This window comes from Lutra lutra, chromosome 3 (genome assembly GCF_902655055.1).
Source record: "Lutra lutra chromosome 3, mLutLut1.2, whole genome shotgun sequence".
Lineage (NCBI taxonomy): Eukaryota > Metazoa > Chordata > Mammalia > Carnivora > Mustelidae > Lutra > Lutra lutra.
The window spans coordinates 51536189-51563869 of NC_062280.1; the positions used below are offsets into that span (position 1 = coordinate 51536189).

General features: G+C 37.1%; 2 protein-coding genes across 10 annotated transcripts in view; one reads left to right on the top strand and one right to left on the bottom strand.

Annotated features, from left to right (window-relative positions):
• Positions 1–23287, bottom strand: part of PRPF40A (pre-mRNA processing factor 40 homolog A) — a 55964-nt gene extending 32677 nt beyond the window's left edge. The window contains exons 1-5 of one of the 8 annotated variants that reach the window (XM_047721729.1): positions 22631–23287; positions 21371–21502; positions 8283–8363; positions 6908–6938; positions 4598–4614 (exon numbers count right to left, since the gene is read on the bottom strand). In XM_047721729.1, coding sequence (XP_047577685.1) covers positions 4598–4614; positions 6908–6938; positions 8283–8363; positions 21371–21502; positions 22631–23032 — 663 coding nt within the window. In that variant the 5' untranslated portion in view covers positions 23033–23287. The remainder of the gene's footprint in view (positions 1–4597; positions 4615–6907; positions 6939–8282; positions 8364–21370; positions 21503–22630) is intronic. The other 7 variants (XM_047721730.1, XM_047721727.1, XM_047721734.1 and 4 more) reach the window with 7 other exon arrangements.
• Positions 23288–23418: 131 nt separating this feature from the next.
• ARL6IP6 (ADP ribosylation factor like GTPase 6 interacting protein 6) overlaps positions 23419–27681 on the top strand; it is a 38575-nt gene continuing 34312 nt past the window's right edge. The window contains exons 1-2 of one of the 2 annotated variants that reach the window (XM_047721737.1): positions 23419–24384; positions 26211–26264. In XM_047721737.1, coding sequence (XP_047577693.1) covers positions 23985–24384; positions 26211–26264 — 454 coding nt within the window. In that variant the 5' untranslated portion in view covers positions 23419–23984. The remainder of the gene's footprint in view (positions 24385–26210; positions 26265–27681) is intronic. The other variant, XM_047721736.1, reaches the window with a different exon arrangement.

The window sequence follows — 27681 nt, forward strand, 5'->3', positions numbered from 1 at the left end:
GCCATGCTCCCTGCTTTCAAATTATATTAACAGGGTACTGTAATTAAAATAGTATAGTCCTGGCATAAACATAGAGATCAATACGACAGAAGCAAGATCTAAGAAATAAACTCATGCATAAATGATTGATGAATTTATGACAAAGGAGGCAGGAATATGTAAGAAAGGACAGCCACATGAAAAAGAATGAAATTAGATTACTATTTTCCATCATGCACAAAAATTAGCCCAAAATGGATTTAAGCTTGAATGTAAGACTTGAAACCATAAAACTAGAAAAAAAGATAGGCAGTAAAACCGCCCTGACCATCAATCTTGGCAGTGATTTACTGGATTTGATTCCAAAAGCAAAGAACAAGCGAGAAATAAACAAGTGGACTACATCAAATTAAAACCTCCTGGCACAACAAAGGAAATCTTCAACAAAATGAAAAAAGTAACCTACTGAATGGGAGAAAAATATCTGCAACTCATGTACGTAAGGATTAATATCCAAAATATATAATAAGCTCATATAACTCCACAGCAAAAAACCCCCAAACAATCTGATTAAAAAATGGGCAGAGGATCTGAATAGACATTTTTCTAGAGAACACATACAGGTGGCCAACAGACATATGAGAAGATGCTCAACATCATTACTAGGGAAATGCAAATCAAAACCACAATGTAATACCACCTTATATTTGTTAGAATGCCTATTATCAAAAACAGGTAATAAGTGTTAGTGAGGGTGTAGCTGAAAAGGAAACCTTCATGCACTGTTGGTGCGAATGTAATTAGTGTAGCCTCTATGGAAAACAGTATGAAGGCTGCTCAAAAAATTAAAAATGGAACTACCATACAATTTAGCAATTCTGCTTCTGGGCATTTATTCAAAGAAAATGAAAACGGTAACTCAAAAAGATAGATGTACCCACAGGTTCATAGCAGCCTTATTTACAATAGCCAAGATAAAGAAATAACCTAGGTGTCCTTGGATGGATGAATGGATAAAGATGTAGAATACATACACACACAAACGGGCACATGCACACAGAGGAAAACTATTCAGCTATAACGAGAATGAAATCTTGACATTTGCAACAACGCAGATGGACCTTAAAGGTATTACGCTAAGTGAAATAAGTCAAATGGAGAAAAACAAGTACCCTATGATTTCATTTACATGTAGAATCTAAAAAACAATATAAAATCCAAACTCAGATATAGAGAACAGATTGCAGGTGGGGGTTCGAAATGGGTAAAGAGGGTCAAGAGGTACAAATTTCCAATTATAAAATAAATAAGGCATGAGATGTAATGTACAGCATGGTGACTACAGTTAACACTGTGTGGCATATTTCAAAGTTAAGAGAGTAAATCTTAAAAGTCCTCATCACAAGAGAAAAAGATCTGTAACTATGTATACAGAAAGATGTTAACTAAATTTATTGTGACATTTTACAATGTATACAAATACCAAATAAGTTTGTACACTCTAAAATGTTATGCCAATTATACCTCAACAAAAAAGTAAACATGAAATATGTGAAGAAAAAAAGAAAAAACACACAAAAATATCTACACAAAAAATTTCATAAGCTTTTCCCAATACATGCATGTCTTACGGCATATATCCAAGTAAGCACCCATTAGGGAGGGTGCTGTAGGGATGGGAGTGAAGATGAAAAAGTGAAAATATGTGCGGAATCTTCCAAGGATGAATGACAATGACCGTAATCGGAAGAGTTTAGGTAACGCAAATTTGTGTACCCTAAATTTTTTTTTTAAGATGTTATTTATTTACTTGAGAGAGACAGAGAGAGAGAGCGCACATGTACACGAGCTGGGGTAAGGGAGAGCAGGGAGAAGCAGGCTACTTGCTGAGCAGGATGCCCAACTCAGGATTCCATCTCAAGACCCCAGGACCATGACCTGAGCCAAAGGCAATGCTTAACTGACTGAGCCACCAGGAACCCCTGTGTACCTGAAATCTAAAAAGATTAAAGCAAATATTAAGTTTTCAAATACACAATATTTTTTTTAGATTATAAGATTTAATAGAAAAGTAGAAAATGTCAATTCTTCCAAAATTAAAATAATTACAGATAATCCCAGATTAAAACACAACTTTGTCTTTTGAGTGTGTATGGGTACATATATATTTATAGATCATTTTTAGAGGGGGATACTGGAATTCATATACTAATATCTGAAAATAGCTAAGGAAATAATGAAAAGAGAAACCACGAAGACCTGCTTTACTATTTTTTTTAAAGATTTATTGATTTATATGAAAGAGAGAACAAACGTTTAAGGAGGGCAGAGAGAATCCTCTGCAGACTCCCTACTGAGCACAGAGTATGAGACTGAGATCATGACCTGAGCTGAAATCAAGAGCCAGCCAACCAACTAAGCCACCCAGAAGCCCCACCTTACTAAATATTAAAGCTGTTTTAATGGGAAAAAAGAAAAAAAAAGGGGTAATACTAGGTGAAAAATTAACAGATATGGACCAACGGAAAAGAAAACCCAGAAGGAGATGCCAGAGTATGTGTGAATTTAACTTATGACAAGAAAAATATTTCAGGGTGCCTTGGTGGCTCAGTCTGTTAAACATCTATCTTCAGCTCAGGTCATGATCCCAGGGGTCCTGGGATCAAGCCCCACTCAGTGTGGAGTCTGCTTATCCCTCTCCTCTGCCCCTCATCCCCTCCTCGCCAACCCCGGCCCGCTCATAAGCTTGTGCTCTCTCCCTCTCTCAAATAAAAAGTTAGGGAGAAATTTTATTTTCTTCTTTTTAACTATGCCTGCTCCTTAATCCCCCAAGCAAGCCTACATTTAAAAAAAAAAAACAAAAAACAAAAAAAACCATGAAGCTATCACTGGTGAAAAATACAAACAGGCACTTTTAATGGAAAAATCTCACATGGATATTTTATAATCATTCAACTTAAAAAAAAAAAAAAAAAGATTTTTATCTATTTATTTGAGAGAGAAAGAGAGATCCTGCATGCCAGCAGAGGTAGGCGCTGAGATGGAGAGAATCTCAAGCAGACTCCACGCCAAGCTCAGAGCCCAACTCAGGGTTGGATCTCATGACCAAAGTGGAAGTCAGACACTCAACTGACTGAGCCATAAGGTGCCCCTATAACCATTCAACTTTTAAAGCAGAAGATACAAGAAACTTTAAAACATTTAAATACAGTCCACAATTAAGTCTTTCCTCCCCTATTTATAATCAATTAACAGCTTTCTGCATTTCCTTAACCATAATATGGGGATAACAGCTATCTCTCAGGATTATTTTGATTAAATGAGATTATACACACAAACTCTTCTTTCCGGGGTGCCTATGTGGTTCAGTTGGTTAAGCAACTGACTCTTGATTTTGGCTCTGGTTGTGACCTCAGAGTTGTGAGACTGAGCCCTGAACTGGCTGTGTGCCGTGCGTAGAGCCTGCTTAAAATTCTTACTTTGCCTTCTTACTCCCCCCTCCCCCAACCAGAAACAAACAAATGAGCAAACAAACAAACAAAAACCCTCTTCTTGGGGCGCCTGGGTGGCTCAGTGGGTTAAAGCCTCTGCCTTCGGCTCAGGTCATGATCTGAGGGTCCTGGGATCGAGCCCTGCTTCGGGCTCTCTGCTCGACGGGGAGCCTGCTTCCCTTCCTCTCCCTCTGCCTGCCTCTCTTCCTACTTGTGATCTCTGTCTGTCAAATAAATAAATAAAATCTTTAAAAAAAAAAACAAAACAAAAACAAAATCCTCTTCTTCCCACTCATCTTTAAGGAATTAAAACACAAAAAATCAAAGAAAACCCTGAGGTCAATGGGCATGGCTATTATGAATAAACAAAAAATAGGCATCTTTAAGTGAGGCTTTCAGACATGTATTATTTTCCCAAACATAATAAAAATCTGTAACAAAACACCATGTGCAGAAACATTAGCAAAAATAACTATTATCCTAAAAAATCAAGTATGGAGAAAAAGAAATGCAGCATTGCAGTATCATTCTCTCCTTTTCTTAGGAGCAAAAAACAAAACAAAACAAAACAAAAACACAAAAACCCAACAAAGAACCCCCCTCCTGCAAAAAACACAAACCAAATGAAACTGAACAAAAAAACCACCAACACCAAAAAACCCAAGAACAAAAAACCCAGCAATTTTGAATAACGTATTTGTCTTTCTGACACCATTAGGGAAGGTATAAACAAATAAGTATTTTAAAATGTATATTAGAAAGTTTACACAGTGGGTTTACAGTAATACAAGGGTACAGAGATTTTTGTATATGCATACCTTCTAATGTAAACCATATGTAAAAACTATCAGGTTAATTACTATATAAAGCTGTTTCCCTTCTAATTGTACTGGGAGGGGAGAAATTCAAATCTTTCTAAATTCTGATGTATATCTGATTTCTTTTTCTCTCATTAAGTCCCATCAAAATTAAATTTTAAGATAAATCGTTCAAAGAATTTTCAACCTTTGGCATAGAAAAGAAAGGAAAAAGATTCAAGTTAGCAGATAATCTTTAAAACAGAAATAAGGATCAATATTGCAGGTTAAAGAGTTATAATGAAATAACCATGTTCCAGAGGTACTTACTGCACCAGATGCTGTACCTAAAAAAAAAAAAAAAGGAATAGTATTTACTATGTGATAAACCATGGTCTCCTTGAGTGAACATTTTAAAAATATTTATTCATACTATTTCTTCCTCCTTATCCTGTCACAGTAAATATCCTAAGACTGCTCCATATGATTTATGTGCATGCTCTCTTTTTTACAAAATAAACATATATAGTACAAAGCATTTTCAGAATTAAGTGGTACTTTTAACTTTTAAACTGCAAACTCACTTGGATCCCGTTGGAGAAGTAGTCATAATCTTTGACATTTGTTTCTCTTCTTGCTATTCTAGGTGTCTATCTTGACTAATTCCTTTCTCCACTACACTACTGAAATAAAAAAAATGCCACAGACCTCAGATTCTATGCTTTAGATCTATGGCACCTTCAAGTATATAAATTCCAGACTTGTGGTGTACAATACAATATCCATTAGCTACCACACTTCCCTGTTTAAAATTTTTAATTAAGACTAAATAAAATTTAAAAATTCAGTTCCTCTTTGCACTAGCCAATTTCAATTACTCAGTAATCATATGCAGCTAATGACTACTGTATTGGGCAGTACAGATTACAGAACATTTCCTTCATTGCATAAAAGTCCATTAGATGGTATGGTCCTAGACTATTATCAATACCCCTCTAGACAGAAAGGGAATTGCCTATTAGCCACCAAGTTCAAATGAGTAAGTTTAACTTTAGAAACTAGTAACCTAAAACTGTGTGTGAAAAAGAAAGTAAGAACTATATGTAAAAAAGGAATAAAACAATAAAACACACAGAACAAAATGAAAAGAAGCTACTATGTACATCACTGGTAGAACCAAAGCATTTTAAAAGTAATTAAGAAGAAATTTTATGAGTCTGTTTCTGACTCAGGATGCAGGAAACAAAATGTTGGTTACCAAAGAGGGGAGGGCAAGAGATAAACTTCCAGATATAAAGTAAGTCAAGGCAATGTAGTGTACAGCATAAGAAATACAGTCAATAATATTGTAATAACTTTGGATGGTGATGGATAGGTAACTAGACTTACTGTGGGGATCATTTTGTAATGTACAAAATTATCAAATCACAACACTGTACACTGGAAGTTAACAAGATACTACGGTACGTCAATTACACTTCAATTTAAAAAAAAAAATTTTTTTAAAGGTATTTTTTCCAGGATTATTTAGGGTAATAGTAATCAGCTCTAGATATCTAAATAGACAAAATATTATACTAGATATTTCAGAACATCATTTCAACTTAAATAAAGAAATTTGTGAAACATCTTAAGGAGATCCATTATGCCCCATATAAACCTGTAGGAAAATGGTGCATTTTAAATGTTTCAAACCATGTTTAAAACAAAAAACGTTTTAGGGGTACCTGGGTGGCTTAGTCAATTAAGTGTCTTACTCTTGATCTCAGAGTCATGAGATTAAGCCCTTCGGAGGACCCTACCCTACGTGTGGAGCCTGCTTGAGATTCTCTCTTGCTCCCTCACCCTCTGGCCCTCTTCCCCATCCTAAAAACCAAAAAACCAAAAAACATTTTGGCATAATCATGGAAAAAAGCTCAGCATCTGGAATACCAATTCATCTGGAACATTATTTACTTACGGATAATTGAGGCACTGCTAATATATATAAAAGGTACACCAGCCAAACAGTTATTAATAACTGGCTGATTAAAAAAAAATTATCACCAGGCTAACAAACTCCAATGGCTACAGGAGGTAACAGAAAAGACTGTGAAGTAGTCCAGAAGGCTAATGAGAGTACATGTTCCATGTCCAAAATAAGTTGTTACTACCCCATTCCACAATGTCTGGCTGAGTACAAACTGAGACTCAACCAGAACTTTTCATTTAAATATTCTCTGACTACCTACTGTGTTAGTAAGTACCACTGTAAACAATGAGCACTGAGATAATCCAGTTTTTCAGGATAAATTCAATCTTGGTGTAAAAAGATAAATCTAATTGTTACATATGGCCCAAAACTTTAAATGACAGCAACTAATTATAAAATTTAAAAACACTGTATGGGCTAAATAAAGTATAACTACAGACCAAATCTGGTCCCAGAACTCCTGATCTAACATTATGGTAATTTCTTATGGATTCAATTATAAATACTATCCCTATTTCCTACTGCTTAAAACAACAACAAAATGAAAAAAAAAAAAAAAAAAGTTAGGAGCTAATCGTAAAGCCCAAGTGACACTGCTTTTATTCCTTATTATGATAGCTACTGTCCAAATGAAGTTTAATATTTACCACCATAAATGGTGTACATACCTGCTGCTACATCCATATTATTTACTCCTGGCTGTAAGAAAAAAATGAAATTAGTAGTATTCACCTTGTTTAAGCTATATTTTACATAAGCTTTTCATAAACCACAATCAGAGTCCCCTTTATGTGTAATTCTCAAGCCACTGACTCAAAGATTCTAAGTTTCAGTGGTTTTAGTTCCTTGACTTTGCTATAAATTTTAAAAACATCATTAACCTGGAGCTACTTAAACACTTTAATCTAAGTGGTTTATTCATATGATCACCACTTACATAGAGATTGACAACCACTTATCCACAATCTGATACAGAAAAAGCTCTAAGAACCAAGTTTTTTCAACTTTCACACCAACATCATTTTAGTGGCAAAATCTGCTCTGAATGACATAAGCTCTTTATTTATCCCACCCAAGAGAATACCTATCAGTTTGGCTATAGAAATATTGTGCTTAAAATTATATAAGGCATTGTCCAAGACCCCAAGAGAAATTTTTATACAATATATAGAATTTACAAAGTATTATTTTACAATAATAAAATATTTTAAAATATATATTTGACCTAAGGATTTTGGGTAAGATACTGCAAACTTACCACTCCAGTGGAGTATGTTCATTACAACCACTAGGTTATCAGGTAATAAGTAAGTTATGAGTAATATGAGTATCATGATGATTTACATATTTGCTATACAATCCAGTAAGGGTGATAAGGCTATCAAGGATTTTTTAAGTCATGTGCCCTCACTGAAGTCTCATGAAATGTAAACTTAGAATAAAATCTTCTGATTTCTAAATCTAGGATCTATTACTAAATCATAATACAACAATTTTTAATTAACACTCAGCAAAGCAAAAGTCTATTCTTTTAAGAACAGAATGGTACCAGACCAATAAAATGCTTCTGGATGACAAATTATACTTCTTAGTATTCTACTTTTTTTTTTTTTTTAAAGATTTTATTTATTTATTTGACAGGCAGAGATCACAAGTAGGCAGAGAGGCAGGCAGAGGGAGAGGAAGGGAAGCAGGCTCCCTGCTGAGCAGAGAGCCAGATGCAGGGCTTGATCCCAGGACCCTAGGATCATGACCTGAGCCCAAGGCAGAGGCTTTAACCCACTGAGCCACCCAGGCACCCCTCTACTCTTATTTAATGTAGAATTTACTTAACAATTAAGGATGTCTGTATAAATACAGGAAAAAATGTGAATGCCTATCATTCAAGATCCGAAAAGCCCATTCTAATTCTCACCTTGCTTTACAGTACTCAAGACACACTTAAAAAGCTAACGTGACTGCCTACAAAATACATATATAGTATGTTATTTCCTATGTAAAAGTAGTCAAAACATCAGAAAATGATTATTTTTACTAGATTACCGGTAAGGCAGGCTGCATGGAAGCCTGAGACATATGAGACATCATCATTCCAGGCATGACTGAAGACATCATTCCTGGCATCTAGAATAAAAGTAAAAAAAAAGGTTAATATGTAAAACCAAAGCATTTAATAGAACCTTATTAATCTATCTGGTTATCAAAACTAATATGTACAACTCAAGATTTAAACCCAGTGAACACTATATGAATAGTATGCTTAGTAAGTGCTTGTTGAATGAATGAAGTATTTTATCAATGAGCTAGTATTTGTCATAATTTATATGTAGAGTTAAAATTACTTCTAACAAACTTAAAAGTTCAAGTAAACTTTTTGTTTTTGTTATTTCCAAAGTGGTTTTGAGAATATTAATTTCCTTTTAATTTTAACTCATCATTCATGTTTTTCTCCCTTCTTTCGATCAAGACAAAACTTTCTGTATTTCTCACCTTTGACTATTAATATCTGTACTAAAAAATTTTACAGCAATCTGGCTCTTTAAAAAATTCAAGATCAAGATGCTTAAAATTTGATGGTTACAAAAAATATGTAAAAACGAACTTCAGACATAGATCTTCTATGTCCTCTCTTGAAAAACTTAATAAAGCAAACATATGAGTATCTGAAGAAAGAAAGTATTAGTTTTGGAGGTTAATCTAGTCTACCAATGACTGCCATCCAAATCTATATATGAAACTTCACCACTAAGTATCAATAAAAATTAATCCAAAGGATTTTGACCCAATACTCATCCATATTAGTACAATTCCACATTATAATTCTGATTCTAATATGAGCAAATCTAAGAAAAACACGGATGGGAATAAAAATTGTATACAATAATCGTAAGTACTGGGACAAGGTAACTGGGTATTCAACAGTTTCAAATTAAATGAAACTTGGAGAAACAGAAACAAACAAGCATATTGGCCAAGAGAACATATAAAGCCTACTAAAGGTAGATGAGAACACTTGCACGCTGAATTTTGTTATTTGGGGAAAATCGACTCACAAAGCAAAACCAGGCTAACGTACCATTAAAATGAAGCAGCACTGTATTAGTGTGTTAAAAAACAAAGGTTTTTTGTTCCTTTAAATATTCAATAAATTGCTTAAACATCATGAAACAAGAACCTGACAGAAAAGATGTTATTACTACTTGGAATACATGATGAAACAGCAGTTAAAAAAAAAAAAAAAAAGGTACTGGGACGCCTGGGTGGCTCCGTTGGTTAAGCCGCTGCCTTTCGCTCAGGTCATGATCCCAGTGTCCTGGGATCGAGTCCCACATCGGGCTCCTTGCTCAGCAGGAGCCTGCTTCTGTCTGCCTCTGCCTGCCACTCTGTCTGCCTGTGCTCACTCTGACAAATAAATAAATAAAATCTTAAAAAAAAAAAAAAAAGGTACAGAATTTGAAAACAGAAGCACAAGCCTCCACCAGCCTAAAAGAATTAATGAAGTAATTTATGCATTAAGGGAAAAAAACATAGCAATCAAATGAGAACTAGACACAGTCCCTCTTCTCTCTACTCTGAAAAAATATATCCTCACAACTGATTTTACTTTAGGCTAATAGCAAAGTAGGTGTGAATTCTTAAGGTACTAAGCAACTGATTATGGGGGGAAGCATAGTGAGCAACAGTGGGGAAACAGCCTGGTATTTAAAATGGCCTATAAACCCCCAAAACTAGAATTCTAAATGAAATTGAAAAACTGAACTTTGAAAACTTGTGAAAAAAGTATTTTCTTATAAGAATTAAAGATATTAAGTGGAATAAAATCTCCAACACACAACAGAACATTTCACCATGGTAGCAGTACAAAGGAATGTAATTTTGAATTGAAATACTCTGACTTCATAAGACAGTGACCAAATCCCATTTAAAAAACAAGGGACAAAAACCCCTACAATATAGTAAGAATTGACTAGAAAAGGCGAGTGACAAACAATATCTGAAAATCATTAAAGATCAGAGTTTGACAGAATTCTCTCAATTGTTGTTCTTCCTCATTTCAAATTTTAAAACATCTCAAAAACCTGCTCTTAGCTTAAAACTCGTGGCTGGTTACAGAATGAGATTTAGTGTTTCGTGTTTCTTCCCCCCCCCCACAAAACCAACTCTTTCTTCACTTTCTAATTGCTATCAGGGTTATAGCTAGAGACATAAGCTAAATTTTAACTAAATAAGATCACCTAAGCCTATTACAACTAGATTTTCTTTACATATTTCAAATAGAAAGATGATGAACAGTCAATGTTGATTTTGTAGCAACAAATACAAGCAGAGGACACTGAATTGCTCTGGGACAGACTCACCAAACCCCAGCTTTGAGGGAGTCCTGCCAGTCCTTTTTTTTTTTTTTTTTTAAGATTTTATTTATTTAGTTGAGAAACAGAGATTAAAAGTAGGTGGAGAGGCAGGCAGAGAGAGGAGGAAGCAGGCTCCCCGTGGAGCAGAGAGCCCGAAGTGGGGCTTGATCCCAGGACCCTGGGATCATGACCTGAGCCAAAGGCAGAAGCTTTAAACCACTGAGCCACCCAGGAACCCCAGCCCTTTTCTTTATGCAGTCTGAGAACTGACCCCAAAGGGACCACACTTGTCAAGGCTGAGGAGTATCCAAATACCAGGGCAATGAAACACTGTAGCAAATAGTCTTCCCCAGAGGTAAAACCTGAGTCTGGGTCTTGGCAACTTCAATTCCCCAAATTCTGAGGCTGGCATTCTGAGCCACAACTCTATTTCAAAATAGGGTTTTTACATTTGCGGAACTTACGTGAATGAGATTTAGTGTTAAATAAAAATCTAAATTCTCCCTCAATATCTCTGTAAATTGAGGGGCATCAACTAGTTGGGCTTGTTCAACTGGACAAACACTGGAAAGATGTACAACTGATTATCTAAAAGTCAGTAGACTAATAGAATTTAAAATGAAAACTATGATACTAGCATGAAACTGTAAGGGGCCTATTTAGCCAGAGCGATTCCATCCAGTTAGCTAGTTCAAATAGCTACTATGGGGTGAACTGTAATTCAGTTGGCCACCTGTGTGTAGCCAGACTCAACCACATGGCCTTTGCTCTATAAAAGTTAGTCGGCAAGGCAGGGAGGGGTCGCCCTCTCTGTAAGAGGCGACCCCGACTGGTCGGTTTGATTCTCGATGCTTGGCACGAAATAAAGCTTTGCTTGACCTTTGCTTTGTTATCAGTCTTGTTCCTTTGACCATGGACCCAACAGAAAGCAAAGAATAAAAAAATAAATACAGAAAATGTTACATTCTTATGAGAAGTTATTACAAAAATCAGACAAATTAAGAGCTCTTCCAGAGGCCTGACCATCACAAAAAACCTGTTTCTCAAAGCCTGAAGAATACAGTTTGTGGTAATGTTACTAGGATACATATAACATGTGGATACATGTTTCAACCCATCTGAATTCTTTCAGAGGACTTCGCGCTGATTTAGGCCAGTTACTTGACTGCACCATCAATATGAAACCACTAAAATTTTCTAAGGTATCCATTATTATTTTGTTTCTATACCAAACTGATCCAGGTTGCAAGCTTCTAAGATCTGTGGTTCAAATCCTCAGAAGTGATTTTCCCTTCCCTTGGCCTAATAATCAAGTTGAGGCATTCAAGTTATTTTATTGTCCCTTTTTGCATGGAAGGTTTACTTCTTGCTTCACATGAAGGGAATAGCCCCTTGGTCTCCCAGTTTTAACTGCAGAGTATTTTAGACTTCTCGTTAGGTTAGTTCTTTTTTCTCTCTAAGGGCACATAACATAACAGTGTCTTACATTCACAGCATCTTAAGTTCAATGAAAATGGGATGTTGGAAGGAAGAAAGGAAGGAAGAAATTCTTAAAACAGCTGCTACAATGATGCCTCTATAAATTCCAGAAGCAGATCATTCTTAAAGCTACAAAGTGGTGGTTCATATAAGCTTAATGAGAAGCACACTATAAAATCACAGACCTGTAGAGCTTCACAAATTTTCCATTTAAGCTCCTTTGGCAAATAATAATATTAAGTGTTATAATTACAAACTTTTAGTAGTTAGGAAACAGGAAAAAATGGGAAGGGTAAAACACATACATGAGACATAAGCTAAATTGTCTAAAATATTAAATATTTAAATTTTATGGACACTTTGAAGTTTTTAAAACCAAAAAATAATTCAGATACACTATTTGGTACACTTTATTCATAAATTGCCAACCATTTCTCTATGTATACTATATAAATTATTCTACGTTTATTTCTATTCTTTTAATGATAAAATGTAAACCAATTACTAAGATGTCTTCAGAAGGAATAGCAATATGAAGAAAATAAAAAACAAGCAGAAACTAGGGAGCACTGCAATCTGCTCATTCTTAGCATCCCAGTTTTGGAAAGTTCCTAATGTTAGATAAAACAAGTCTGCTTCATTTTTCACTAGATCTTTTTAAAACTAAAGATAAAGTAATTAAAAGCAATGTGGTCAATGCTACAACACATTACATCATACAAAATGGAAAACTAGCGCAATCGTTTCATGGTATCAAAACAAAAGTGAAGATCGTCACACATGGGTACTTCAGAAGTTCTTCTCTTCATAATTATTTTCTGAAGTTTTTCCTGCTGGAAAGAAATCACACAACCAATGGATCTTTAGCTAAATACAAACTTTTAAATTTCACTGATTTTTAAGAACCATTCTTTCTGCAAACCTAAAGTTTCAAATCACCTGAAAAGTTTGATTCTTGCCTTTTTACTTGGTTCCTCTTTAAGTCAAATTCCACAAGTAAGTACACAGAGGATATTAAGTCTAGTATCTAAAAACCACTTTCACACCACTCACTTACCTTATGAATGAATGCAAAAAAAAAAAATTAATCACTGAACAACTGTAAAAACTACATCTCTGAATGTAACTAGATATTCATTCAATTAGAAATAGACATCAATACTCCTGTTTAAAGCATATCCTTAATAGCCCAAAATCAGTAATTACATTTTGGGGCTATCATTTAACCTTACTTCCTCTTCATTACAATTATATAGAAGTTCAAAATATTTATCATTTTCTGTATAACATTTAGATAAACAAAAAGCAGACATTTGCATACTGTTCCACATGAAACACAACCTTACCATTTAATGTTAATTGCCAGTATTCTAAAATACTTCGTTTGCTAAATACTCTCAACCTGGATGGTTTAGAATTGAAGTATACACTATTCCTTCAGATTCTAAGGAGGTTAGCTTAATGATGTAATCTCATACTGCTATATAGAGAAGCAGTCCAGTACAGCTATTAAGCATACTCTAGAGAGAGACTATCAAAATTCCTACCCTAGCTTGGTCAATCAGCAGCTGCATGAACTTGGGCTAACTTACTTAACCTATCTGGGCCTCAATTTTCTCAGCTGTAACACGGGGAAAAGTACCACTCACCTGTTAACACCGCTGGAGGGATCAAATGGGGCAATGCGCAGAAGACGCACAGAACAGTGCTCAATAAATGACAGCTGTTTTACTACCACTACTCTCCCTCAACTCAGATAATAAAGTTTCTCTTCATTGTCCCTTCTCTCATTTATTCCCTAACTATTAGATTGGCACTTAGGTTCTTTAAGAGCATCTAGTAAATAATGTAAAACCATCATCTTCAGTAGGAATGAGCACATGTAATAAGGCAATCCCATTTTAAGCATCACATTTAATGGTGGCTCTGCAATGTCACTGGATAATTCACTTAATTCCCTGGGCCTTACTTACTATTCCCACCTATGAATCAGACATTCATCCTCTAGCCACCCCTTTTAAGAGTCAGGAGGATCATATTCTGTAAGGTATATCCGTCTCTCAAACTTATACACAAAGACAGTGATAGAATTATAATTCCTTTTAAGACAGATTAGGTATCACAACTCTATTCCCTGAAACTTAAAAAAAAGAAAAAAAAAAAAAAGCAAGTAAATAGTTTAAATTATTAATGATACTTAGGCCACCGTCTCTTACCAAACTCCAAACTTCCTAATGAGGTCAAAGAAAATATAAAAATAAAACTGCATATGGATAAAATGACAAAAACTTAAAAAGAACTGAATGAAAATAAACTATGATTTTAGTTTTTAAAAAACTCTAAACATAGCAAGGATACCCACAAACTGTGATATCTCAAGTCATATAGGATTAGACTTTAAAACTTCCTCTAAAAAGTCACCTAAGCCTTCTTCTGAACACAAGCCATCTAGGATAAAAGCATGGAGGAACATGACTCTCCTACTCCAAGTCCTTTCAACTAGATTCAGTTTTATATCTAGCTAAATCATTATATACTGTTTACATGAAAGTTTACTTTTTAGTTTCTTCTCAATTGTGGGCACCTTTGAAATAAGGAGTGTTCTCATTTACATACATATCTCTAATGCAGAGGATAGGTATATGTACATAGCAGGAACTCAAATGCTTGTAAGTAGACAACTTTATGTAGACAGTTCTTATTTGTGTGCATAAGAGAAAAATCTTCTATTATATTTAATATACGCTAATATGTAATGACCTTAAAATTACTGAAAAATAATCTTTCAGAGAAGTAAACATTTTCTTTTATCACATAGCCAAGGAAACTATGCTAAAGCCCATGTTTTTGAACAGAAACTTAATGCTCGTTCATTAATCAAAACGTAATTTAAAAATCTTAATCCAAAGAGACAATCAGGCTCCACTGAGTAAAATTATGTTTGTATTATAGTGAGAACTTTGTTTTTTTAAGTCTAAGATAAGTAAGTTTTAAGAAAAAAAAAAAATCAAAGCTGAAGAAAAAGCAAATTATATTTCAACTCAGAACAGTCTCACTCGCTGACATCTTTAGTCCTTCAAAAGACATAGCTACCAGCATCACTCAGATTTGGAAAAGATTCAGATTTCCACTTTGAGTGCACTGTACCAAGTAAAAAAGAAGCAATTAGAAGCAGATTTTAAAGCCCATTAGGCAAAAAACTAATTATCTTTAGTACTACCACGAACTACAATTAACTTTTCATTAATAAGCAAAAGAAATGTATGATTACTTGACTAGAGAAAGAGAAGAAATAGAAAAGATTCATCTCCACAAAACTTCCAAATGTCTACAAATATCATGACTACCAAATCAGCCATTAGAAGATGACAAAATAAAGTTCAGCCCAGGCATGTGAGGGAATACCTGTTAAGTTTTCAGTGCAAGATATATACATTATGTATCTTAACATCACAGCCAACAGACTTAAAAGCCTATTGACTAAAAGTAGTATGAAGGTATGGAATAAGGAGTAAGAATGAAAGACTAACAACTTCTATACTTAGGAGTAATCTACTCTTTCTTACTTAAAAAACCTTCACGACTTAGCCTTATCATTTCTCTAGTTAAAAACAAACATCCTGGGGCACCTGGGTGGCTCAGGTCATGATCTCAGGGTCCTGGGATGGAGCCCCACCTCAGGCTCTCTGCTCAGCAGGGAGCCTGCTTTCCCCTCTCTCTGCCTACTTGTGATCTCTGTCAAATAAATAAATAAAAATCTTAAAAAAAGGAAAAAACCATCCTAGTACAGAGCTATGGGATACCACAGGTAGCTTAGTTAGCTTTATTAGCTACTGATACACAATCTTATGATGATTTTAAGTCACATCATAAATATTTCTAAAACACCCAATTAAAAATCAACCTGTTAACCTGTTGAGATTTGTTCTCATTCCTTTTTAATCCTGTTACTTACTGAATACATCCGTTGTACTCTATGGAGTGCTTCATTGTATCTGTTAATACTTATTTTCGTGTTCCCTTTTTCCTCCTAAGGACCAGACTAAATGGAAAAACAGCTTCAATACAGCATTTCTCCCAAAATGCTAATTCCATGCAACATTAATTACATGCAATGGGCTAGACAAAGCAAAATAAACACATAACAGGGAGGTAAGGGAGCCTAGGGAAGTGGGGAAAGGGAAGATGGTTAAAAAACAAACAAACCAAGTAACAATGAGAAAAACAGTTTTAAAAGGCTTCTGTGAGACTTCTCAGCATTCTTGGAAAATACCGTGCCCTGTGAATCTCAAAGGAGGAGAGGAGTACAGTTTATTCTTCCACACTTACACTGTCTTCTTAAATCTGTCCAAATACTCTCCAGACTCAGAAACGCTACTCTAGCTAAAGTTTTTTAATAGATAAGTTCATATTTAACTGTAATGCTATCTAAAGAAATCATTAGTAAATCTATCAAAATCTAACTACATACACAGCTTAGAAGTTATACAAACACATTAGATCTGGGTCAATCTATTTTTTAATAAGTACTTGCCTGGATAATGTAAATGCATACAGAAAGTTACTGAGATTCAATAATTACGAACAAATAACCTAAGGGGGAAAAAAGCCTTTTTGTTACTTACTAATGTCTAATTCAACGACAAGGATTCGGTAAATACCCAAAATAATGGTACTTCAAAAGCAACAGGAACAAATCAATTGGTCCAATCAGTCAGTCAGATACACCAAAAGTATGGATTTCTGGAAGGCCTATATGCCAAATCGTCATTTACCCCGAAGGTATGGAAAATTTTTTGTGGTAAAATTTAAAAAGACCATTACTAAAGTCAGACAGATAGAAATACATTTGGCTATAATTTAAAATAAATGGAAACGGGTATTTTTGCTTTATCCACCAAAAATTATTACATTTTATCTTCCATTTTTACCAAATTAAAAAAACAACTATAGAGAGGCAAACACTAAAAATAAGAACTAAGTTGTAGCACTGTAAAGTCACAAGTAACCAATGAAAATAGTCACATGTAACATCTACTATCTCCATGGCCTATACTGTAGGAAAGACTATGTTTTTGTTTCATTCATTCAACAAGTATTTTACCGAGCACCCATGCTGTGCCAAGAACTGTGCTCAGCACCTGTGGACTTCTTATAAAGTACAAAACACAGAACCTGCCCTCTAAGAGCTTACAGTCTATTATGTGCTAGAAAGACACAGCAAATACACCATAAAACAAAACAAAACTAAATCCCAAAATAAGTGAAACAGAGTTACAGGTAAATTTCATAGGATTTTTTTAATTTGAAAGGGAGGTATATGCTGGGCAAAAAAGTATGCTGACCTTCAGGAGAAGGAAGAACTTGAAATGGCAGAACTTAGGTAAGTAAAGTTAAGTTCATGGTGGTAGTGAGCTGTAGGTAGGAGAGCATGAACAGCACAAGCTCACTCGAGAACTAATATAATCAGTCAAGATATCATAAAAAGATACAGCCTGCGTTCAACTTAGGGAGTGTAAAGACATGAAGCTCAGAATTATGCATTGAGTTGTACTCTGGGAGATTCTTTAAATTGTGGAATTTAGACATTATACCTTAGGTACAAAAAAAACCACTGGAGGTTCTTGGGCAAGGAGACAACATGCTAAAATCAAGAACTTGAGGGGCAGACTTCAAGCAAGAAAACCAGCTCAAAATTTGTTAAGAGTATCCTAGGCATGTGAGTGTAACTACTGGGTCCAGATGCAGAAGGAATAGAGTCAAGATCTGCTAAAGCCTGCCTCACTAATTTTAAGAACAAGAAAATCAAAATCCTTTGTGAAAAGCATTCATTTATCAATTTATTGAACAAAGGCAAAAAAGTACTGAATGATTAGAATTAGGGAGGCATTAAAGATTTTTATGTCCATATCAACCCATAAAATCTCATACATATCACCTGTTCTTACCAAATGATCTGAACTGAACCATAGGTTGTTAGAGCTGAAGAAAACTTTAAGTCTTTTCTTCTACTTTTCTCATTAAAAGAAAAATTAAAAAAAGAAAGAACCACCTAAGAGGAGTCTCTTAGGCTTTCAGTGAAGGCAAAATCACCTGTGAAAAAGGTAGGACTTGCATGCCCTTCGCATAGAAAGAACAACAAAAATTACTAAGATGTGAAAACCTTTTACAAGCTAAACATTCCGGGGCACCTGGGTGGCTCAGTGGGTTAAGCCTCTGCTTGGGTCATTATCTCAGGATCTGGAGATCAAGCCCCACATCTGGCTCTCTGCTCGGCAGGGAGCCTGCTTCCTTCTCTACCTGCCTCTCCACCTACTTGTATTCCCTCTCTGTCAAATGAATAAATAAAATCTTAAAAAAAAAAAAAAAAAAAAAAAAAAGCAAAACATTCCTGACTAAGTAAAAAATGGCCTCACATACAATCACATCTTAAGGCAAATCTCTACTACAAATATTTGAGTATTGACACCAAGCAAGGAAATTACTTTATTAATAACGGTTTTTAACCAGTGATAAACCATTATTTAATTTCCGTATTAAAGTTTATACACCTTTCAAGGTCCCTCTCAAATATAAGACTCTATAATCCTGTAAAAGTAGGACAGCTTTCCCATATGAACAGAAAAGGCAAATTTAATCTATACAATAGATATCTGAGATAAACTTGAAATCTACTTTTTAGTAGTAACAGATTCAGCCTGAATTCTAAAAAGGGCACACACAATAGGTCATCTTCTGAATAAAAACAAATAACCAAACTCCTTCAGAAAACCATAATACCCTTTTAACCTAAATAACTTGATGCATTTGAAAAATTCTGACTTCTGTATGTTGTTATTCTGTCCAGTCTGAATATTATTTTACAAACAAGTTTTAAAATTTCATGTCACATTCAGTAACATTTCAGAGACCAGAATCATTTAGCAAGTAAGACTGGCACCAATTTTCATTTTCAGCTGGTCCCAGAATGAGATATTAATGTGAACTAGGCAATATACATGAAGGTTCCATAACCTTCAGTACCAAAGTCTAAAAAATCTGTAAACTGATTTTTAAAAATTGTATGGCAGAACTCTACCAACTTTGTGTCACTATAGTGAACTATATAAGCACGCTGCTGTTTTTCATTAACTTCTGACCATTAATACCTCAAAGTGGATAGAAGATCAATTTTACTAACCGTCCACTTTTATTTTTAAGCAAGTTGTTTACTGGGCTTTAAATTAGATTTCTAGATTACTTGAGTATATTTAAATTATCCATGCCCTCCCAGTCAGTTACCAAAGGTCAAATAAGAATTAGTTTTACCTAGATTTGGGCCCCATATAAGTTGGATATTAAAAGGAAAAAAAGAAACAATTGAATTTTAAGGAAAAACAATGAAGATTTTCTTGGGACCCTAGAAGCTGGACTCTTAAGTCATTCGTTCATTAACCTAATAGGAGCCAACAGGGAGAGAGAGACTTTTAAACATCTAAATAGGCAGGTACACTTAAAGATACATGGCATAAACTGGTCTAGGAAAAAAGAAGAAAGGGAAAACCACAAGTTAAAATTCAGAGTACTTCAACAGATGTGTACCAAATAGCAAGTAACCTTACTAGGAAGATGGTCACTGATATAGCTAAAGAGAAAGGGCCATAAAGGAAACTGTGACCAGCTTATGTCAATGAGATACATAAAAGCACTTTAAAAAAATAAATAAATATAATCTGCATTTTATTAGAAATGACTAGCTGGTGTCTTGGTTTGGTAGTGCAATAGCACCATTACAGCAAGGGTAAGCAGGTCAATCCCTTGCAAAACTTACCTTGATTGGCCCAATGGAAACAGAAGGCCCCAGAAAAGAGAGAAGCATCTGGCAGTAGCAAATTGTTTTATTTTATCTTTCTGTGGAAAGAAACTAATTTTAAATAAGAACCAGAGCATTTAAAGAATAAATATTTTTTAAAGCTCATTATCTAGTTAGAGCAGCTCTACTAAGAAAACCAGAAGAGCTCCTTGCTGCTTAGAGATGGAAAGAAACAGAAGAAGAATCAGAGTTGTTTCTCCATCACCTAAGAAAATTTTAAAACTTGTGTTATTCTAGAACAACAGAATAAACGGTTCTTTCAAAAACAAAAACAAAAACCAAACCCCAAAAAACCCCCAAAACTCCTACAGGCAGAATCTTTTGGGCCTGGTGTCTTTGAACAAAGATTTTTGTACAAAATTAAGGGCTACATTATAAATAAAAAGGAAGAAAATCACTTGACATTAAGCCCTTCTACTCCTAAGGTTAAGTTCAAAGAAAAAGACACAAAGCAAGACTTTCTCCACTACAATTTCACCAATAACTTAAAATATCAAGGCTTAAGTGATTATCAACATAAACAGTATCAATTAGCAAAAAGACCATACCTAATTGACTGGCTTTCCAATATATTTTATCAGCCTAAATTTTTGATGATTTATTGAGATACTCAAATTGAAAGAACTCAGCCACCAAAGAATATGTGTACTACAGAACCTGACAGGGGGCATAAAATTATTCATGGTAACTGAACCTGTTACCTTTCTTGGATGCTTCTCTAGGAACTCAGTTCTACTGAATTCACTGAGTCAGCATTAAAACCTTTTGCTCTAAATCACTCCCACAAAATGTCCATTTACAATTTATGCTGGGGATGAAAGGGACAGCTCAAAAGCAGGAGTGCAGAAGCAGTAAGCATTAAAACAAAACAGAAACAAAACAGTATTAAGTGGAACGTGAACCACCTATTTGGCACTGCCCTATGAAGAATCAAATTAGAGTAGAATCTCCCTACTCTACCTCCACTGCACGCGCGGGCACACACACACACACACACAAGAAGAAGCTATTTCAGAAATAAACTTCATTCTAAAGCAAAGACCTGAACAATTGCTACTTTTAGATTCTATGCATTTATGTGGTCCATGGACATAAATTATGTTGACCTATAAAATAATATTCACTCTTCAAACATTAACTTCAATTAACATACTTGGAAAAAAGAATGTTCATACACTAAAAAGACTACATGTACAATTACTTGAAAAAAGAACTCTTAGTTTTGTTGTAGCAGAAAATAAATTTTTTATACAGAAGGCTTTTCCTTACATTCACAATTTGATTAGTGTCATGACTCAACATTTGACTTATTTAACAATATTATTTTGACATAAACTAATTCTTAAACAGCTACAAATATTGACCCAGGTTTAGAAATCTTGACACAATGATACCACAGGCAAAAATAAACAACAAACAAATACAAAATAAAACAAAAACATTCTTACTTGTCCCATTGGTGGCCCTCCCATAGGGGGCATCATTTGCGGCATCATTCCATGAGGTACAGGAGGCATATTCGCTCTCTGACCCATAGGGTGCATTCCCATTGGGGCATAATGCATGCCAGGGTGCCCCATCTGAAAAACAGGGACAATTTAAAAATCAGCAAGTAAGAACAAATGCTTCTCAAAAATCTGATTTCCACATACTGGTTATGTGCAGTGCTTTAATATTAGATGAATGTGTGATTCAGTTACTGGGTTAGCTTATACTTCCTTGTCTTAAACAAAATGCACTACCCACCAGTATTCATAATGAGCTTGCAACTGACCAAACTACAGAACAAAATAGGAAAAATTAGGATAATTACTGGACAGCTAGAATATATATTTTATTTTTCGGAGCAGCCTGCTTTAATCAGTTAGCTTACTAAACCTGAGGAACATGTGAAAACCAATTTAAAAACTGTTATGGGTGAAAAACCGCAACTCTGTTCTATTTCACACAGCAGATAGCTAGTTAATATCTTAACAATAACTATTATTAAATTTATTTTTAAGTTAATTTTAAACTTTGAAACGAGGATTTTCCAAATTATTTCAGATAAGAGCTGGTCTTAACAGAACACAAACATTACGGGCACCCAGGGACACTTAACTCCTAACATATGAACATAGTACTTCCTAAAAGAATCTTCAACACAAGGAAAATTACTTCTGCCAAAAAAAAAAAAAAAAAATATTTCAGACTAAGGTCTATCACTCAAAGACCCTAAATACAAACAACTAACATTTCCATTTTAATTCCCTTTTAAAAGACAACTATTTCTTTACCTTTGTGCCCATTGTTCCAGGTCTTAAAACCAGCTAATTATCCCCTGCCAATTTCCCAGCTGTACCCCTTGCAACCACCACTACTACTCGTGAAAACAGATTTTGGCAACCTCTTTCAAAGTCTACATAATCAAGTTTCCGCCTCCCACTCCCTGCTACAGCGGGCCTACCTCTCCAAAACGCTCACCCCGCCCAAGGCCCAGCACCTCCACCGCGTATCTGTCTAGGCCAAGCCCAGTAAGAACTTCCAGGGACCCACGTTCTTCCCTTTGTGCATCCCCACTCTCCAATTCTCCCCCTCGTTACATAGCCCACCATCTCGAGCTCTTTCTTCGTCCACTCTCATCTTCTTCTCCTTTTGGAAAAAGCTTCCTGCCTCTCTGACTTCGTTTTTCATTGTGCCGCTTTCCCCCTGCTCCACCGATCCCTTACCGAGGGCCGTCTCCTCAGGAAGCCGTCAGCAGAGACCCAAGAACTGGAGCAGAGGCTTGAGCCGGACAATCTCCGCTCCCCGTCCCCGGGACCCCGCGAAGGAGGATGGCTCTCCATTTCACTCACCATGAGGCCTCCACGCTCCGCTCCCGTCCCCGGCCTCATCGTCGGGCTCAGACTGCTCCGCCGGCGGCCACTGCCGCTACACATACCAACAAGAAGCGATCTGAGTGGCTGGCGCCCGCTGGGGCCAAAGGTTAAAGGCTGCCCTGCGCTACGGGGAGGGATCAGCGGGGCCAATAAGCTGACAGGCTTCCCCACTGTCCAATCAGAGTGCGCTGCCGACACGCAGCTCTGCGGCGATTCGCCCCCAGCCTCAGCCTCACTCGGCGTCGCCTGCATGGACGGGGGGGAGGGGGACGGAGGAAGTTTCTGCGCCTCCGCCGGGAAAACTCCAACTTTCCCCGGGGAAGGGAAGACAGCGGTGTCCCAGCTTCCCGAGCTTAGACCACCTCACCCCGTAGGGGGTGGGGCAGTTGGGGCCTGCCACCTTCACTCCCTCCGCCCGAGTTACGTACGCCCCACAAACCTGAGGCTGCCCGGGGTGGGGTGGGGGTGGGGTAAGCAGCTTCTAGCGTTAGCGGTGGCGGGGGCCAGGCGCGCGCGCGCGGTGCTCGAGGAGGAGAGGGGGCGGGGAACAGGAGAGGAGGAGGGGCTCCTTAGGCGAGGGTTCGAGCTCCGTACGCACGAGCTGGAAAGCCGGAGGAGGGGGCGGGAAGGAGGCGTGTCGAGCAGGGTGGAGGGAAGTTGTGATGGGGCGGGGAGAACAATGCAAAAGGAAAAGAGAAGGGCGGTTAGGCAGGGGAGAGCCGGGCCAGAGAAAAATAGGAGCGTATAGCAGAAGGGAGAAAGCAAATCGATTGGGAAATGTGAATCCGAAGGGGGTATGGGCGGGCGCTAGGACCGTGCGTCGAGAAGATGCGGCTTTGGTGCTACTGGGGCGCGCGCTTGCCTAGAGGTGACGCGGCCGTAGCGGAGGTCTCTCGCTGGGACGAAACACTGCAGGGAGAGGAGACTTGGCTACCTTTAGCCTCGGCTTGGCTCTTTGTGCGCACTTCTCTGCTTCCTTTTCTTCCTACTGATCTGGGGTCGTGCTCTGGCCCACGGGCGCCCAGCCTTTCTTTAGGTCCCACTGCACCTTCCCCGCCTAGTTGCGTATCTCTGCGCTCCCCTGCGCGCCAGTGCCGGGTGGTGGAGGCTGTGGGGGGGTCTGGCCGCTGATTGGCTGCTGAGAGCGCGGGGCGGGGCGGGTGGGAGTCTCTCGACCTCCGCGGGCCAGCTCGTCTTTCCCGCCATGTCGTTCGTGGAGGGTGGGCGGCGCTCGGCTGCTCTAAGCCGACGTCTCGACACCCCTGTCGCGTTTTCCCGGCCCGCGTTTTCCACTTTCACTCAGGGCGATAGTTGGGGTGAGGGTGAAGTGGACGAGGAGGACGGTTGCGACCAAGTGGCCCGTGACCTGCGGGCGGAGTTCTCGGCCGGGGCGTCGTCGGAGCCTAGGAAGGGTTCGCTATTCCGGCGGGACGGGGACGGGTCTCCAGTTCTCCCCGATAAGCGCAATGGCATTTTCTCGGCGGTGGCGGACGACGGAGCCCAGGCTCGACGGTGGCCGGTCCAGGTCCTCTCAATTCTTTGTTCGCTGCTGTTCGCCATCCTCCTCGCCTTCCTCCTCGCCATCGCCTACCTGATCGTAAAAGGTACTGAAGCTCCGGCGTTGAAAGTCTCTGTCCAGAGTAAAGTTGATCTTGGACGTGGGTCTTGCCTTTCATCTGTCTCCTCCCCCATCAAAGGCCGGCAAGCTGGGAGTGGCTTTCACCCAGAGTCCTCACTGGCACCTTTCTTTGCTCATCTCCTTTTGTTTTGTTTTGTTTTGTTTTCTGAATGGTGGAGCACCCTGGTGCAAGCTTAGGAGACCCGTTTTCAGAAAGGGTCTTGATTAAATGGGTATTCTTGAAGAGAAAGTAGAGTCAGTGAACACTTGGGGTGAAATGTTGACAAAATTAAGCATTATGGAGGACAACAGTCATTAAAAGAGGGTGAAAAGTGTGTGATTAAAATAGGCTATACACATTCAAAGGCTTTATTTAATCCACAAATGGTTAAAGGTATGCTATTCACTAATTTTGTACACGCACAGAATTCCAGAAAGAACGGATTTCCATCCCACAGCCGAAAGTTCAACTTTTACAGGTAAAATAATTAGCACCTCTTGATTTTGTATTAGGTTTTCAACAGAGTGTAGTGGTGAAGTTCTTTTTTTTTTAAGATTTTATTTATTTATTTGACAGAGAGAAATCACAAGTAAGCAGAGAGGCAGGCAGAGAGAGAGGAGGAAGCAGGCTCCCTGCTGAGCAGAAAGCCCGATGCGGGGCTCGAACCCAGGACCTGGGATCATGACCCGAGCCGAAGGCAGGGGCTTAACCCACTGAGCCACCCAGGTGCCCCTAGTGGTGAAGTTTTATAACAGGACCTAAATAACCTATTCTCTGATTATTAGTTTTATTTTCTTGAGTGTGAAGTTTAAGTATCAACCAGATTGGAATAGAAAGAGATGTACTGTGAAAAAATTTTCAAAGTTTATCCTGTAAACTATATGGCTGGATATTTATTTTACAGTGGAAAGAATCAGACCCGAGTTTAAATCTCAGTTCTCGTTCGTGTGTGACTTTGGCCAAGTTACTAACAAAAATTAAAACAAAAACAACTTTAGTTCTGTGAGAAGCACCCAACAAGTTGCCACCCAAGTATTAGTTTTTTGTTTTTTTTTCACTAAATAGAATTAAATCAGCTTAACTCCAGTTTTAATTTTTTCCTCATTGCTTCCAAGCTCCTACTGGGCTGCAGATGGCAGCGAACAACTTAGGCTTGATTTTCATACACAAGACAGTTTAGAGTAAATGTGAATCTCTTTATACAATGATTCTTGGGTGTAAACTGTCAATGCTAAATATGTGTTTCATATTTAACATTGTTTAACAGTGTTTCATTACTCTTTCACTCCCCTCCTCTTTTTTTCCACTGTATCTTGGAGAGAGTTTTGTAGGTTATTTCCCTTGTGCTGTGAGAGATTTCCTTTATATCCTTAAGTCACAAAACTTGGTAAGCGGAATCCTTTGCAGAAGACATTGAGTTGTGCTTACTTTTGAGAATTGAAGAAAGGAATCTAATATGCTATGTAATTTGCATTGCATAAAATATTTTTAGGGGCACCTGGCTGACAGAAGAGCATGTGTGATTTGAGGTTTTGAGTTTGAGCTTCACATTGGGGGTAGAGATTAAATAAATAAACTTAAAATATTTTCACAATAACTCTAAGAAGCTTTGTGTATATGTGGCAGTTGACTCATAAATGCTTTATTTGCATACTGACGGTTCATAGCTGGTATATGGAATCAGAATTTGGACCCATTTGTTTCTGACTCCACAGCAGTTTGCACAGGTCCACAATATTTTCCCAGCCTTTAAACTATTCAAATTGTAAAATCATCTTTTTTACTCAAGGCTTCTTTTTTTGTATTTACAGAGTTGCATGCTGAGAATTTAAAGACTGAAGAGGACATAGACACTGGGCTATTAGGTATAACATAACTGTCACTCGATTTGCTTTTGAGTTCATTTTTATTTTTCGAGATCGTGTTTAAACTACAAAGTTTCGGGTAAAATACTTAATCACTTGTGCAATTCATTCAATCTTTATTTTTTTATTTGTGTTTGTGATAAATTTTATTAGATTTTATATATACTTGGTGTGTGTGGGTGTACACCACACACACTAGAAATACAGTTTGAATGTAACTGTATGTGACAAAGACCCAGAGACTATTTAACATTTCTTGCTACTTTCTGGAAAAGTCTCCCTATATCTTTTCCCAGGAATTAAAAACATACAAAAAAACTTCTTCATGAACTTAGCAAAGATGACATCTTAAGCAGACCTCAGGAGAAATTTAAGTTTATATCTCCTATAAGCAACTTGTTTTTAAAAAAATGTAGTAAGTATTGGGCATATTGTACAGGTTATTGACAACGAAGAGTCAGACTTGAGTTTCTATAGAATGTCTACAGAATGCTATACAGAGGTGCGCCTGGGTGGCTCAGTCCTTAAGCATCTGCCTTTAGCTCAGGTCATGATCCCAGGGTCCCTGCTTCTCCCTGTCCCTCTGGCTGCTGCTAACCCTGCTTTTGCTCTCTCTTTCTGTCATATAAATAAATAAAATCTTAAAAAAAAAGAATGCTATACAGATTACTAGTGAAAACTTCAAGGGTTATTTATCTTGTATTTATCTCTTCCTACCAGAATGATTTTGAAGCATCCACAGCTTTACTGGTTTGGGATATTTTACTCCTGTTTGCTGTAATTTATTCGATTAACCATTCTGAATTGGAAAAAAAAATAGTTGAGATCCTATCCTGCATGTCACCCCCTCTCCTAATTTTAACTGACCTATTTAATCTCTTTAAGGCTAATGCCCCACAATGATAGAAAATACAGTCTGACTGATTTTGCAGAAGAGGATACCTTTATATTCAAAATATAGAAACAAATTAGTCCCATGAAAACTTTTCTTGGTCTTCTCAACTTCTTGCATGAGAAAATGTACTTTATAGTTACACATTTTATCAGCGTATGTTGTTACACTGTTTCATCTCTAAAAACAGCCAAGGTTATGAGGCTTTTCATAGCATTTATTGATCTGTCAACTTGATGTCACAAGAATAGAACAGAATCTTAAGAACTGGGCATGAATTCTGTGTTGCTATTTAAAAGTTAGAAAACTTCATTCACATTTATGAAAAACATAGGGTGGCACTTGTCATCTGAAGGAGTGGCTTGTTCAATATCAAAAGGAATGTAATAAGGCTTTGTCGTTTTCCTGCTTCTTTTCCTACTTCCAGGTGGTCTGATAATACTTTTGGATGTGCCTGATAGATACCTAATACTATGACAGCTAATATGAAGATCATTAAGTGTTTGCTAATGGCATGAATTCACT